The 14,474-nt window shown below is 40.9% G+C and overlaps 1 protein-coding gene across 2 annotated transcripts in view; it reads right to left on the bottom strand.

Moving 5' to 3' along the window:
• The window catches only part of MINDY3 (MINDY lysine 48 deubiquitinase 3), a 61,475-nt gene that overhangs the window by 28,094 nt on the left and 18,907 nt on the right, over positions 1-14,474 (bottom strand). For both annotated transcript variants that reach the window (XM_084858986.1, XM_084858987.1), the window contains 4 exons: positions 7,529-7,580; positions 6,297-6,411; positions 5,243-5,316; positions 880-959 (listed from right to left, as the gene is read on the bottom strand). In XM_084858986.1, coding sequence (XP_084715112.1) covers positions 880-959; positions 5,243-5,316; positions 6,297-6,411; positions 7,529-7,580 — 321 coding nt within the window. The remainder of the gene's footprint in view (positions 1-879; positions 960-5,242; positions 5,317-6,296; positions 6,412-7,528; positions 7,581-14,474) is intronic.

Genomic DNA, 14,474 nt, shown 5'->3' on the forward strand with positions numbered 1-14,474 from the left:
AAAGGTCTTTTCTGACTACTAGATGGCTTTGGAGACACTTTCCCCCGTTATTCCTCAAGTATTCTTCTTCTTTAGGGCCTACTGCCATCTTGTGGTAAATCAAAGAATATAAGTTTATTTATTTAAGAAATGTATAAACATATGTACCTTCCCAGACCTTAAGGTCATCTTAAGGGCTCCTTCTTTGGGACCCCTTGCCAAAGGAAGTGAGGCGGGTGGCTACTGGGAAGAGGGCCTTTTCTGCTGTGGCACCCCAGCTGTGGAATGAGCTCCCTAGAGGGGTTTGCCCAGCACCTATGTTGTACTCCGTTTGGTGCCAGATGAAGACCTTTTTATTTTCTCAGCATTTTAGCACTTGAGTCTTTTAGCTCTGCTGTTTTAAATCTGTATTTTAAATCTCTGCATTGGTGCTAGGTTTTATTCTGGTTGTACTTTTATATTGTACTGTTAAGCTTTCATATTTTATATTGTACTTTGTGGTTTTAATTTTTGTGAACCACCCAGAGCGCTTCAGCTATTGCGCAGTATAGAAATGAAATAAATTAAGTCCTTCATTCAAGAAATGTATTTCCGGGTGGTATACATAAAAATTTGAAATCTCCAATACAATTAAACATAAAACCATTGAGCAACAATGCAATAAAACTGCACTTTTCTGAAAGATGGAACATGGAGAAGAGCCTTTACTTGAAAGAAATTGTACTGCTACACAAATATATATATATTGGTTAAAATAATGAGAAGTAAGAAGTATGGGAATTCCTATAAAGCCACAAGCTTTCGCTTAAAAATTTAAACTCCAAACAAAGTCAAACAAAATATTTTGTACACAAACTCTTTGTGCCACATTATAGCAAGACAAATCAAGTACAAACTTACTCATTCCTGAGCATTCCCTGTCTCCATCCCAGACATTAGATACTGCATGCCCCGTCAACAGGAGATTAATTAAACTTTGGCTTAATATGAAGAAAACAAGATTTTAGATATACAAATAAATTATGTTTCCATTTTTTCTAAACAGAGAATTCAGATGGTACAATTAGTTTCTTGAAAAGTATGTTAAGATATTTTAAAGTGAACACACACTTTTTTGGATGGCATGGACACACATTTCAGTTTATCTGATCTTAAAGGATACTACCAATAAAATTCAATAGGTGTGGCAGCTGCAAGCGGCCTCCAGATGAATAAAAATAGAAGCAAGCAAGCTCCTAGAGAGCGGGCGATCAAAACGAGCAAACAGGGGGAGCAAACAGGAGTTGGCCAGGGGAGTTGCAGTTGCAGAGGAGACAAAGGCGAAGAGTGAGTAGAGGACCAGGCACAGGCTACTTTATTACAACCAGAAAGCTAGACACAAAGAGAGAAAAGAGACTATGGAAGGACAAGACTCTCCAGTGGTGGGGACCTGCAAGGTGTGTGCCATGTTTGTTTTCTTGCCTGAGAACAACATGGCCTACATGTGCAACAAGTGCAAGTTGACCACACTGCTGGAAGAAAAAGTACGAGGACTGGAGCGGTGAGTGCTGACCCTCCAGGGAATAAGAGAACACGAAGAGTTCTTGGACAGAATGGTGGAACTACAGCAGCAAAGCGAAGTACAGGAGTTAGAAGAGCAACAGCAAGCTGAGACAGAAGAGGAAACTGCTGAGGTGAGGAAGAATGAAGTAGAGGATACTCCTTGGAAAAGGGTGACAGGTAGGAGAAGAACTAGAAGACAATCAGCACCAGTGGAAGCAGTGGAACTAGCGAACCGTTTCCAAGTACCTGAGGATGAGAGTGGAGGACAGCCTGCGAGGAAGAATTATAGGGGAACCTGCATGAGGGCGAGCAAGAGGCTGAAGGTCAGCCAAGCAGAGGCAATGAAACCAAGGCCTACAACAAGAAGAAGAGAAGAGTAGTAGTAGTGGGAGACTCCTCGTTGCATGGGACCGAAACCCAAGTATGTCGCGAAGACCCATGGACTCGCCAGGTATGCTGTCTCCCAGGACAGATTAGAGATGTGACTGAAGAGTTGCCTGCACTCATAAAGCCCACTGACAGGTATCCTTTTCTTTTCATCCATGTGGGAACAAACGATACCGCCAAGCAGAGCTACGAAGAATCACATCAGACTTTGAAGCTTTGGGAAGGAAACTCAAGAACTTTGGGGCCCAGATAGTTTTCTCATCCATCCTTCCAGTAGTTAGAAGAGGGATAAAAAGGGAAAGAAAAATACTCCAGGTGAATGACTAGCTACAATGGTGGTGCCGACAAGAGAGATTTAGATTCTGGGACCACAGGCTATATTTCCTGGAAGATGGACTGTTAGCAAGGGATGGGTTGCACATCACAAAGGCTGGGAAGAATGTGTTTGGCCATAGCATGAAGAACTTCACCAGGAGGGCTTTAAACTGAATCCTATGGGGAAGGGAGATGTAAAGATGGGGGTAACAATGGACGAAGGCTCATGCACCACAACGGAAAGAACAGCTCTGATAGTGCCCAATAGTAGTCTTCATAAACAAGTAGGAAGAAAGCCAGACCATGAAGCACATGTTCTTTGATGTCTATCTACTAATGCCCAGAGTATGGGAAACAAACAGAATGAACTTGAACTCTTAATACAGGAGGGAAATTATGAATTGATAGGTATAACTGAGACTTGGTAGAATGACTCTCATGACTGGAATACAGCAATTCAAGGATATAACTTGTTCAAAAAGAACAGGAGGAACAGGAAGGGAGGTGGGGTTGCATTATGTGTTAAAAATACATATCTCTGCACAGAAATACAAGAGGATGAGCTTGGTAGCCCCATCGAGAGCATCTGGGTTAAAATAAATGGAGCAAAGAATAAAAGGAACATAGTGGTCGGCGTCTACTACCAGCCACCTAGTCAAGGAGAAGACGAGGATGAAACTTTTGAAAAGCAAATAACCAATGTTTCAAGGAAACATGATGTAGTAGTAACGGGGGACGTCAATTTCCCCAATATTTGCTGGGAGACAAATGCTGCAAAACATGGCCCCTCCAGGAAATTCCTGACTTGTGTGGCAGATAACTTCCTCCTACAGAAAGTAGAGGAAGGAACTAGAGGATTGGGTATCCTTGACTTGATCCTAACCAACAGAGATTACTTAGTGGGTAAAGTAGCAGTTACAGGAACTCTGGGGGAAAGCAACTTGAGTTCCTGGTTCTAAAGGAAGCAAAAGCCGAGTGTAGCCAAACCCGTACCCTGGATTTTAGGAAAGCCGATTTTAATAAACTCAGAACAATGATCAGTAAGGTCCCATGACAGGCGACTCTAACAAGAAAAGGAGTCCAGGATGGGTGGGAGCTTTTAAAAAAGGAAATTCTCAAGGCACAATTACAAACAATTCCAACAAGAACAAAGGTGGAAGACAACAGAAGACGCCAATGTGGCTTCACAAAAAGCTTAGATAAGACCTGAAAACAAAAACAAAAAACACATATAGGAAGTGGAAGGAAGGACAAGCAACAAAGGAAGATTACAGGCAGGTAGCACAGAATTGCAGGGATGGCGTCAGGAAGGCTAAAGCTGAGAATGAGCTGAGGTTAGTGAGGGATGCCAAAAACAACAAAAAAGCTTTCTTCAGGTACGTGCATAGTAAAAGACAGAGGAAAGAAATGGTGGTTCAGCTATTAAATAAGGATGGCAAATGATAACAGATGACAAAGAAAAGGCAGAAGTGCTCAATTATTACTTTGGCTCAGTCTTGTCCCAAAAGAGGGTCTATGACCCCCCCCCCCCCCCCCCGGCAAAGGCGAAGTACAGGCTGAAGGAGCATGATTGCAGCTTGAGATTGATAGGCATATGGTCAAGGAACACCTAATTACTTTGAATGAGTTCAAATCTCCAGGGTCAGATGAACTGCACCCTAGAATAATAAAGGAACTGGAGGAAGAACTCTCAGAACCACTGTCTATTATCTTTGAGAAATCATGGAGGATGGGTGAAGTGCCAGATGACTGGAGGAGGGCTAATGTGGTCCCTTCAAAAAGGGTAAAAAGGAGGAACCTGGGAACTACAGACCAGTCAGTCTGACATCAATCCCTGGGAAAATTCTGGAGCAGATGATAAAGCAATCCATCTGTAAGCACCTTGAAAACAATGCAGTGATTACTCGAAGCCATCTGATCTCATTTTTTGATCAAGTAGCCTCCCTTGTGGACCGTGGGAATGCTGTGGACATAATATACCTCAACTTCAGCAAAGCTTTCGACAAAGTGCCCCATGATATCCTGATGAGCAAACTAGCTCAAAGTGGGCTAGATGAAACAACGACAGAAGCAAAATTCAAAGTGATCTTGATGGACTGGAGCGCTGGGCAGAAAACAACAGACTGACATTTAATAGGGATAAATGCCAAGTTCTGCACCTAGGAAAAAGAAACCAAATGCACAGTTACAAGATTGGGGATACATGGCTCAACAACACTACAAGCGAGAAGGATCTTGGAATTGTTGTTGATCACAGGCTGAATATGAGCCATCCATGTGATGTGGCTGCAAAAAAGGCAAATGCTATTTTGGGCTCCATTAATAGAAGTATAGCTTTCAAATCCCAGGAAGTACTAGTTCCCCTCTACTCAGCACTGGTTAGGCCTCATCTGGAGTACTGTGTCCAGTTCTGGGCACCGCACTTTAAGAAGGATGCAGACAAGCTGGAGAGGGTTCAGAGGAGGGCAACAAAGATGATCAGGGGACTGGAAACAAAGCCCTATGAAGGAGACTGAAAGAACTGGGCATGTTTAGCCTGGAGAAGAAAAGACTGAGGGGAGATAGGATAGCGCTCTTCAAGTACTTAAAAGGTTGTCCCAGAGAGGAAGGCCAGGATCTCTTCTCGATCATCCTAGAATGCAGGATACGGAATAATGGGCTCAAGTTACAGGAAGCCAGATTCTGGCTGAACATCAGAAAAAACTTCCTGATTGTTAGAGCAATACGACAATGGATCCAATTACCTAGGAAGGTAGTGGGCTCTCCCCCACTGGAGGCATTCAAGATGAGGCTGGACAGCCATCTGTTGGGGATGCTCTGACTTGGATTCCTGCATTGAGCAGGGGGTTGGATTCGATGGTCTTGTAGGCCCCTTCCAACCTTACTAGTCTATATGAATATTCTCCACTATTTGCTGTCAATTTCTTTATAGTTAACTACTGCAAAACCTGTATTTCTAAAGTACCATTTGTTCAGATGTTCCAACTTTAAGGGCAGTATAAGGCTAACCAGAGCTTACCTTCCATGACCATAAACAGGATCTATCAATGGCTCAGTTGAATCTTCAATTTCATTTTTAATATTTTCAATGCCCTAAAAAACAGGATTACTTTCTGATAAGTTTACTGGTACATTGACCACACATTCCTGCACAGAAATATTTCCCCACAAGTCATGCCATTTCTTTTACCATGAATAGCTACCCCTTAAATTTCTGCCACAAAGATATCAATTGATAATTGGCTTGCCCTCCACTTTTACTAAATTGTTCCAACAAAATTATATAATTTCCAATAACCAAGTCTGTCCAATATTCACTTTTCCCATAATATAAAGCAGACAGTCACTTATCAGTATTAAAGGTCTGAGCATAGATTACTGAAGCCAAATGTAAAGATCAAGCCAAACTGTGGGGAATGTAATAGGTTATGGTGATGGAGAGCACCTGCCCCGTGCTTTTACCACAAACGTAGAGCCACGTATATACTCACTGACATGGCAGTAAAGGGATGGGTCAGAGGATACAAGCCCTTGTCTTTCTCCCTTCCACTCCACACTGGAATCCCCTCACAGGGAAATCACACAGCCTCAAGCTGTTTAACACAGCTATTAGGGAAACCTCTCTAAAGATAAACTGTTATTCTTTGTAGGATTGAGTATGCTCTGGTGAAACAATATATACCCTTTCTACATGCTAAATAATACTACCCATACAGCCAGGTTGCTAAAGTACAAAATATTCTAAAGCCTTTAACTAAGAAGTTTTTCGCTTCCAAGATATAATCATTCCCGGGGGGTGGGGGGTTGTGGAGATCGAATCTAGCAGAGGCCTAAAAACACAGTTTTTTTTTTTAAGCATACCGAATGTTTTTAATGTATTGCACACTGCCCTGAGAACTTCGGTTATTGAGCAATTTGAAAGTACACTAAAATAAATAAATACTTGCCTTAGAAACCTAACTACTACGAATTAACCAAGTCATTTTACAGGTTCCAATTTGTACATTCACTCATCTTACATTTCCAGACTCTCGTTCATAGTTGGTTTAAGCAAACAAACTTTTAAAAAATACCTTGGTCAATATCACAGAATACAGAAAAAGCAACACGCCAAATTTGTTTGTCCAGACTGAATACTGATTCCAAACTGCATCCTTAAAATCGGGAAAACTTGTGAAGGATTGCTTGCTGAAGATTAAAAAGAAAAACCAATCAGACATTGTACTGGGCTTTGACAGTAATTGCATCATGAGCTTGTATTTGATAACTAAGAACAAAATGCAGGGTGATAAAAGGGGTTACTGCATGCTGAGGGCATTCAGTATTTGTGATTATTATTACATCTGCAATAAAATTAGCAGCACTTGTCAACAGTTACAGCATGTACACAGTACTAATGGTGCCAATATGGCAGCATGTGTCAGAATTTTAGACGCCTGGTTGAAATTTCTCACCTGAAGAGATCTTACATGCAAAATTGATAGCTTTTTTAGACAACCACTACACTTCAATAACTACTTTGTACATTGTTTTCACTGATAAAGACATAATATGCAGTTAACAGCATGTTGTCTGGTAAACAATGTTTTTAAAATATCACCAACCTAACAGTTAGTGTTAGATAGGGATTACTAAGCATACTGGCTCAGATTCAAAACTGTAGGCACAGAAGGCTGCACACCTACTACTTTGCTTACACAAAGTCCCCTTCCATCACTACCCCACATGTTAGCAGTGTAAGGTCAGGTGCCCTTTCCCTACTGTTCCTAATAGTTAAATAGTTCTGAGAGTCTTTACTCAGAAGCCTCTCACAGCATAGGTTGATCAATAGAGAGGACACTAAAGTAAACCCTAGGCCTCAATATGTGCATCACAGGTTGCCAGGTGTGTGTCTGGACATCCCTCAATACCAACTTAGCTTTTGAGCATGTGGGAAGAGTGATCCAAGTACAGAAATGTTCTACACAGATATATGCTTCTCAGTTGTAAATGTATGTGGTTCAAGGGACATTTTTATATTCAGGACCACCTTAAATGCTCAACTATGAATCCTCTAAGCTGATGCTGAAACTAAAAAAAACCCTCCTGCATTAAGAGCGCCACAAAATCAAGTTAAAAGTACAGATTTGGATAGCTGTCACAATTGTTTTTGATCTTTAAAGCAATAACCTGCTTCAGCCGATTTATAAGTAGGTTTTAACCTTGATGTTCAACCATGTGAAGATGAACAGTATGAGGCTTATACCTTAAAGAAATGTTGCTTATTGGGACTACAAGATTTTAAATGTTCCAACATGTTACTTACTGAATTAATGCATGAAATCGCTCAAAGCCAAGCTCTTCGACAGCCAAGGCAGCTATACACAAGAGACACTTTTCAGCACTACACATTGCAAAAAGTGACACAAGAAACACACAGCAAGCTAGAATACTTTCAAGCCTTTCATAATTTAACTCCAACCCCCACCATCTTTTGGACCAGCTTCTACTTGCAGTTACATGGTACAAGCCATCTAGGTCTTCACCATACAAGTAATTGGATGCACAAGCAATTAGATTCAGTGGCACTGTTTGCACATCACACTAACCCACAACTGTTTAAAATTGTGGATTATCATGAATGAGGAAGCCTGCTGGTGCTTCCATCTGTGGTTTGTTTAGTTACATGCAAACTATGAACTCTTGCTTGTCTCTCCCCATCAGTTATGACTCTGGCTTGTTGGAAGAGAGACAAGCCAGAATTCCTGGTTCACACATAATGCTAAACAAACCACAACTGGAAAGTCTGTGGTTTGTTTAGCTGATTTTTTTAAATTGTGGGCTATTATCAAGGCAGTGTGCTGGTGCATGCTGCCTTGTTCACAACCCACATTTTTTTTTTAAATATATGTGTTAGTGTGACATGCAAACCAAGCCATCATTGCCAAGACTAGCAAACCATTAAAGTTCAATAGCCTTGAAAACATCCAGGGGCTGTTTTGCATGAATTATGACAACCACTGCAGGGAGGTCACCAAGCGCAAGCATACTGAACACGCAATTCTGCTTGTCAAATAGATTTTCTACAGGGACAAGTGAGCACAGTTATCTAGATTTTCGAGCAGAACCAGAGTAAGAAAGCTGTATTTTCAATCCATTTCTCTCAACACATTTTGCAGCAAAACAATGAATTAGCATATACATTTTAAGCAATGCTTTGTCTCTTTAAAAAAACAAATATGCTACTTAAGTGTGTGTTAGGTAACCTAACAGTAGAAAAAAATACAGCATTTAGTGCCTTCCCAGGTTTAGATTTTATATCACATTTCCCTCATCCTTTGAAAGAAAAATTTGAAATGAGCCTTTCCCATACCTGGCTGATGCTTGCTTGGTCAGTCACTACTGTGCTTACAGAGTATAAGTAAAATGAGCTTAGCATAACTACTGAATTTAACAGGCAGTGAGAGTAAGCAATTTAAGGTTAAGTTAGCCTTCCACAAAAATGTCTTGCATGTAACAATTAAGCTAAATGTCCAAGAAACCAATGCAATTCTACTTGAGTAAGCAGAATTCCAACACTGATAACAAATCCTCACCAAGGTTGGCCATAGAATCCCTGTCCAAATGTCTGGAGACGGTGAGTGGCTGGATAGGGAGGAATAAGCTGAAGCTGAACCCTGACAAGACCGAGGTACTTTTGGTGGGAGTCAGGAGTAGGTTGGGGGATGTTGACCTGGTGTTGAATGGGGTATGGCTACCCTTGAAAGACCAGGTCCACAGCCTGGGGGTCATTTTAGACTCCCAGCTGTCAATGGAGGCTCAGGTGTCAGCCGTGAGCTGGACAGCACTGTACCAACCCCATCTGATACGGCGGCTGCGCCTCTACCTTTCCGACCATCTGCTCCCATCGATAGTACATGCCCTGGTCCCCCCTTGTCTAGACTACTGTAATGCGCTCTACGTGGGGTTACCCTTGAAGACGGTTCGGAAGCTGCGGCTAGTGCAGAACGGGGCAGCTTGCCTGATTAAAGGCAGCCACCAGTGTGATCACATCAGTCCGGTACTGAAGGAGTTGCACTGGCTACTAGTTGTTTTCCGGGCTAAATTCAAGGTGTTGGTTTTGACCGTAAAACTCTATACAGTTCTGGCCCAGCCTATCTCAAGGAGCGCCTCCAGCAACACCAGACAGGCTGCTCAACAAGATCAGCCTCGGATGGCCTTCTCTCTGTCCCATCAACCAGGACAGCTAGGCTGGTGAGAACAAGGGAGAGGGCCTTCTCTGTGGTGGACCCCACTCTGTGGAACTCCCTCCCTAGGGAATTCCGCCATGCCCCCTCTTTAATGAGCTTCCATCATGCATTGAAAACTTGGTTGTTCAGGCAGGCATTTTAGGTGGGTTAGGGTATTTTTAGAATATGATGTTTTAACGTTTAATTCTACTGTTTTAGTTTGAACTGTTGTACTTCGCCCAGAGTGGCTGGGTGACCAGCCACGATGGGCGATTAAGAAATGTAATAAATAAAATAAATAAATATAGGGGAAAAACAGGTGCAGCTTCTGTGATTCAGATTCTACGACAAGAATGCCTTAAAACTGGCCTAACTTCATTACTCTTTGGTGGAAGAAGTACTCTTTGAACTGTACTAATTAAAAATACACTTTTAAAAAAAGTTGTAATTTTGCGAGGTGAAGTCTTACATGAGGCTACAATGGAGGCTTATTTTGGAACAGTGACTAGTCATGAACCTTAAGCCTTAATGAATTTTTTTTCTAAAAGACATGTGCATCCAATAACTTTTTAAAATTATGAGCAAATAAACTAACAACTTGAGGGAACAATGATATAAAGAAATCTCTGAACCTGTGAACTTGCACTATTACATTTAATAGATGGCAAACAAGTCATAGGTGTGCACAACATAAAGCAGATGAAACAAATAGACTTTGCATTGGCAATCTGTGAACCAGTTATTGTTGCCAATTTCTCTCACACTGCTGAACTGAGTGGAATGGCAGAAACAATACGTTAAGATATGAACTATGTAGAGGAACACAAACACTATTGAAATAAGAGTCTTGTAACTCTTGAAGAGTCTTGAAACAACAAAGTTTACAGTAAGTGACAGTAGCCCAGTTCAAAGTACAAAACAGAAAATGTGAAACCTTTACTACAAAGTCAGATCTGTACAAAAAACATGATTTACCAAAGTCTCAACATTTGCTTTTGCAGCTGGTAACACAGAACTCCAATATATTTTATAGGAGATGCACTACTAGAATAATTGCAATTACATTTTTGTTGCATCAGAAGTGTGAAGAAGGAGGAAAATAGTCACTGGCTTTTCAGCTAATGCCTTTTGCCACTTCTGTCCTTTTGGGGGTGGGGGGAAAACCACACATCATACAAATATTTTATATAAAAATATTTTCACTTGTCACAATTTATCAGCCAAAGAAGCCTCTCTTTATACTAATTAGAGTCATGTGAATGGGGAAGGTGATGGTGCCATTTTTTTCTTTCTGGCAAATGCACAACATGAGGCATGAGGTACAATTTGGAAGAGTACCAAACCTTTGAGGAACAGTGGGTGGATGTAGGGGGCTGCCATTAGAAGGGGGAGCTGAAAGTCCCAGTGTTGAATACTTCATGTATAACTTAATGTCAGGACCCAATTTAAGTCCCTATCTTACTAATAGTGCATTTCATCTATTCCTAAAAATACATGTCTTCCTATCTACCAAGAAAACAATAAACTGTAAGGGATTCCAAATTAGTAAGCGTTCATGAAAGGAAAAGAAATGGAAATTTTGATTTAGGTCAAATATTAAGAACCTGTCTGACTGGAAAAATGAAAGCAGATGATCCAGTGCTAGTTTAAGAAGTAGGAAGGTAAGAGATTTCCCTATATGCAGCTCTAGAATTTACAGGTATTTATTAGCCTTATAAATTACAAGAAAGCATACTGCTTAGTGATGAGAGTTTCAAAATTACATCCCACTTTATGAACTCAAGGCCAAATTCTCTTTTTTTGGAGTCATTCTGTGCAACTAGGAACTGTGCAACTAGGATTTTTTTTTACTAATTTTAACTGCATGTCAAGAGCTTTATGTATTTATTTCCATTTCATTTCCATACCACCCAGAAGCCAAAGCTCTCTGGGTGGTTCACAAAAATTAATACATAGTGGTGTGAGAAAGAATGGGGGGATAAATCTGGTCAACTGATGCAAGATGGCAGCCATTTTGAAAATACAGAAGCCCCCTTCACACTTTAGATGTGAAGATGGCTCCATGATCAAAAAGAAAAGCAGGGCCACCCTGCCCACCCCGCCTCTAGTATCTGGTGCTTCCCTGCCCCCGCATCCACATATTGAGGATGGACATGTGAAGAAGGGAAGCCTGCACGGCTATACTCATAATGCAATATAAGGTCGTATATTTTCCCAATTGCTCAATTTTGTCAGACCTTTGCATAAACGCTGATCATTAATATTTGCTGTTATTTGGATTCTGCATAATACATTAAAAATAGTGTTGTAACACAGTAAAACTCTAGCTTTGTATTTTAGATGCTTAAGATATGCATTTAAAGCTGCAATCCTCTGAATACATACGGGGGAGTAAGTCCTATTAAAGTCCGTGAGCCTTATGTCTGAGTGTATGCTGACAGGACTGGGGTGCAGACATGAGCAGAGTTACCAATTATAACATTAATACAAACAAAGAGTTACAGACCTTAAAGACAAACAAATATATCATGGCATAAGCCTTTTGTGGACCAGGCTATTAGAGGCATGAGTTAAAGAATGTAAGTAATTTAGAATTCAAAAATGTTGTGCTACATTTTTCTGAAACAAGATTTGAGTTGCAATGGAACGGCCACATATTTTCATTATAAAACTTTATTTTTTCCAATTGTCACAGTCTGTAGGCTTATACGTAAGAATAGCAGTCATGCTGAGTAAACAAGGGCAATTTCCAAGACATTTGTCCCTGACCATCAAATATTTCACAAGGTAGTTTAATATTTAAGGCAAACAAAAACTGCTTTAGAGAGCAACTGTATGGGTCTGGGAAAATATCCCAGGGACCATAGAACTGTTCAGATTCCCCCTTCCGAGGTCAGATACAGAGATCAACCCCATGCAGCTGGCATGGAAAGAACTGTGCTGGCTGCCCTGTGAGGTCAGAAAATTAACCTTGGAGGAGAAAAGGGGGTGTTCTGGTGGTAGGGAAAGAGACCGGAGAGGCCAGGAGACAAGTTATCCTGATCTCCCCCCCCCGAAGCTCCCTCGCCAGGTGGCTAAAATGCCCATCTAGCGAAATCTGCAGGGCGGGAGGATGGAGTGGCAAAGATTGTCTTCGCTGCTCCTCCTGCCTTGCACTGGATGATCTCAGAGTTCATCAGCTTCCAATCACCAAGGGTGCAATCAATAGGATTGGGCTCTCAGTATCTCAAAAAAGATGGAACACTTAGCATAAGGATTAGTATTCTTTGTTACAACCACTAGCTACCCTTAAATAGCTCCATCTTAATACCATATATGTAAGTAGATTTGCACTAAAATTAATAAACATTAATTTCATGCAATCCATTTAGGACTGGTATATTAATTCTGGGAGAAACATTCTTCTACAATGGTCACTTTTCAAAGTAAGAATATTCCGGTACTGTATCTAATTGAAGTGGTTTTGCCTGTCAATTTAAAAACTCAGGCTCTTCAGATGTACTTAGAACTCAATGGTAGATCCTGAATAGTCATGTTACCATTATTTATTAAGTAAGTGGTCATTTTATTGCAGCTAAACTAAGGTAGGAAAATACAAATCAGGTGAGATCAAGCTGGTAGATGTCAAGCACATACGCATAATAAGATACCAGCAATATGAAGGTAATAGCTAATAGTTAAAGTACCCATAATGGTACTTTTAAGAAATGACATGGAAATTTGGCTTCTCAGTATTCGGTTATCACAAGTACCTGCAATTCAAGAAGAATATTTTGATCTGCACTGACATAGAATCATAGAATAGTAGGGTTGGACGGGGCCTATAAGACCATTGAGTCCAACCCCCTGCTCAATGCAGGAATATTATCACCAGGCCACAACAGAGCAGGGTCCAATTCTTCCACTTCCTTGTCCTTGTTTATGAAGCACAACAGTCAAGAAAGAAGCAGGAGCTTCCCAACCCGTATCCCTCAATTCCGGCCTGTGGGAGCTCAATAATTTACAAAATGTAAGTGTCTTTATGGAAGGGGAAGATTTTAAGTTCTCATTGTATTTGTATAACCACAAATGAATAAAATTTGTATTTGCTTATTTGGAGGGAAACATTTTGACAAGAACATCTGATTAGCACTAATTACATTTAAGGATAATTAAACCCCCCTTTCCTTAGAACAAACTTCCCTACTCCCTGCCATTCCACATGACTGGGCTGAAGGTGGAGACTAAATAAATGTTAAAGAAATGAAACTCATAGAAACCATGGACGACACAAACCAACTGAATAAAATTAACTGGGGGGGGGTTGCAAGTTCCCTGTGGATTGCCCACCTTGGGTACTCTTCAATTACATACCTTTTTAGTAGGGCTGGCGGCCAGTTAAATGATTTTCAGTCAGTTTTATGGCTTGGATCCTAACTAAGGTTCCGCAAAGAGAAGGGCCCCTTCTTTTAATGGACAGGACTGTGATCCAGTGGAAGGGGAGAAGCAATTTTCGCTCATTCACCCCTCCCCCCAGAAGACACCCAGGCTATTAGAGGGTTCATCAACCTTCTGGAACAGATTTTTGTGGGGCTGCAGGGGGAAAATTATGAAAGTCATTTCTCACCTTCTGTTGGTGAGTGTCCCAAGAGTAGAACTCCACTCAAGGAATGCTTCCATGAGCAGGAGCAAACTCAGGATCCTCGCCTATGATTTTTAATATTAAAAATTGACATAGATTTGCAAAATAAATACTTCTGAAATTTTATGTTATGCACATATATCCATTACAGCAAGCACCATCTAAGAGGAGATGTGTGTGAGAAGTGGGGGAGACAGAGAGATCGAGATCGGGTAAGGATACCTCTTCCAAGTTTATGCCTGACACCTACAGCTTGTGTGATTTCTTATTAGATGTTACTTTTTTTATGAAGCTGCTCAACTCATTGCTCAATCAAAAGGTTTCAGTCCAAACAGTGCATCCCTAATCTTTAACAGCTGTGGTCATATGACACTATAAACTGGGATGCAACACCTAGGCCTAAGAGTGCTTGTCAGCTACTT

The sequence above is a fragment of the Heloderma suspectum genome, chromosome 5, assembly GCF_057233095.1.
Source record: "Heloderma suspectum isolate Gila_16-S chromosome 5, 16-S_ref, whole genome shotgun sequence".
Classification (NCBI taxonomy): Eukaryota; Metazoa; Chordata; class Lepidosauria; order Squamata; family Helodermatidae; genus Heloderma; species Heloderma suspectum.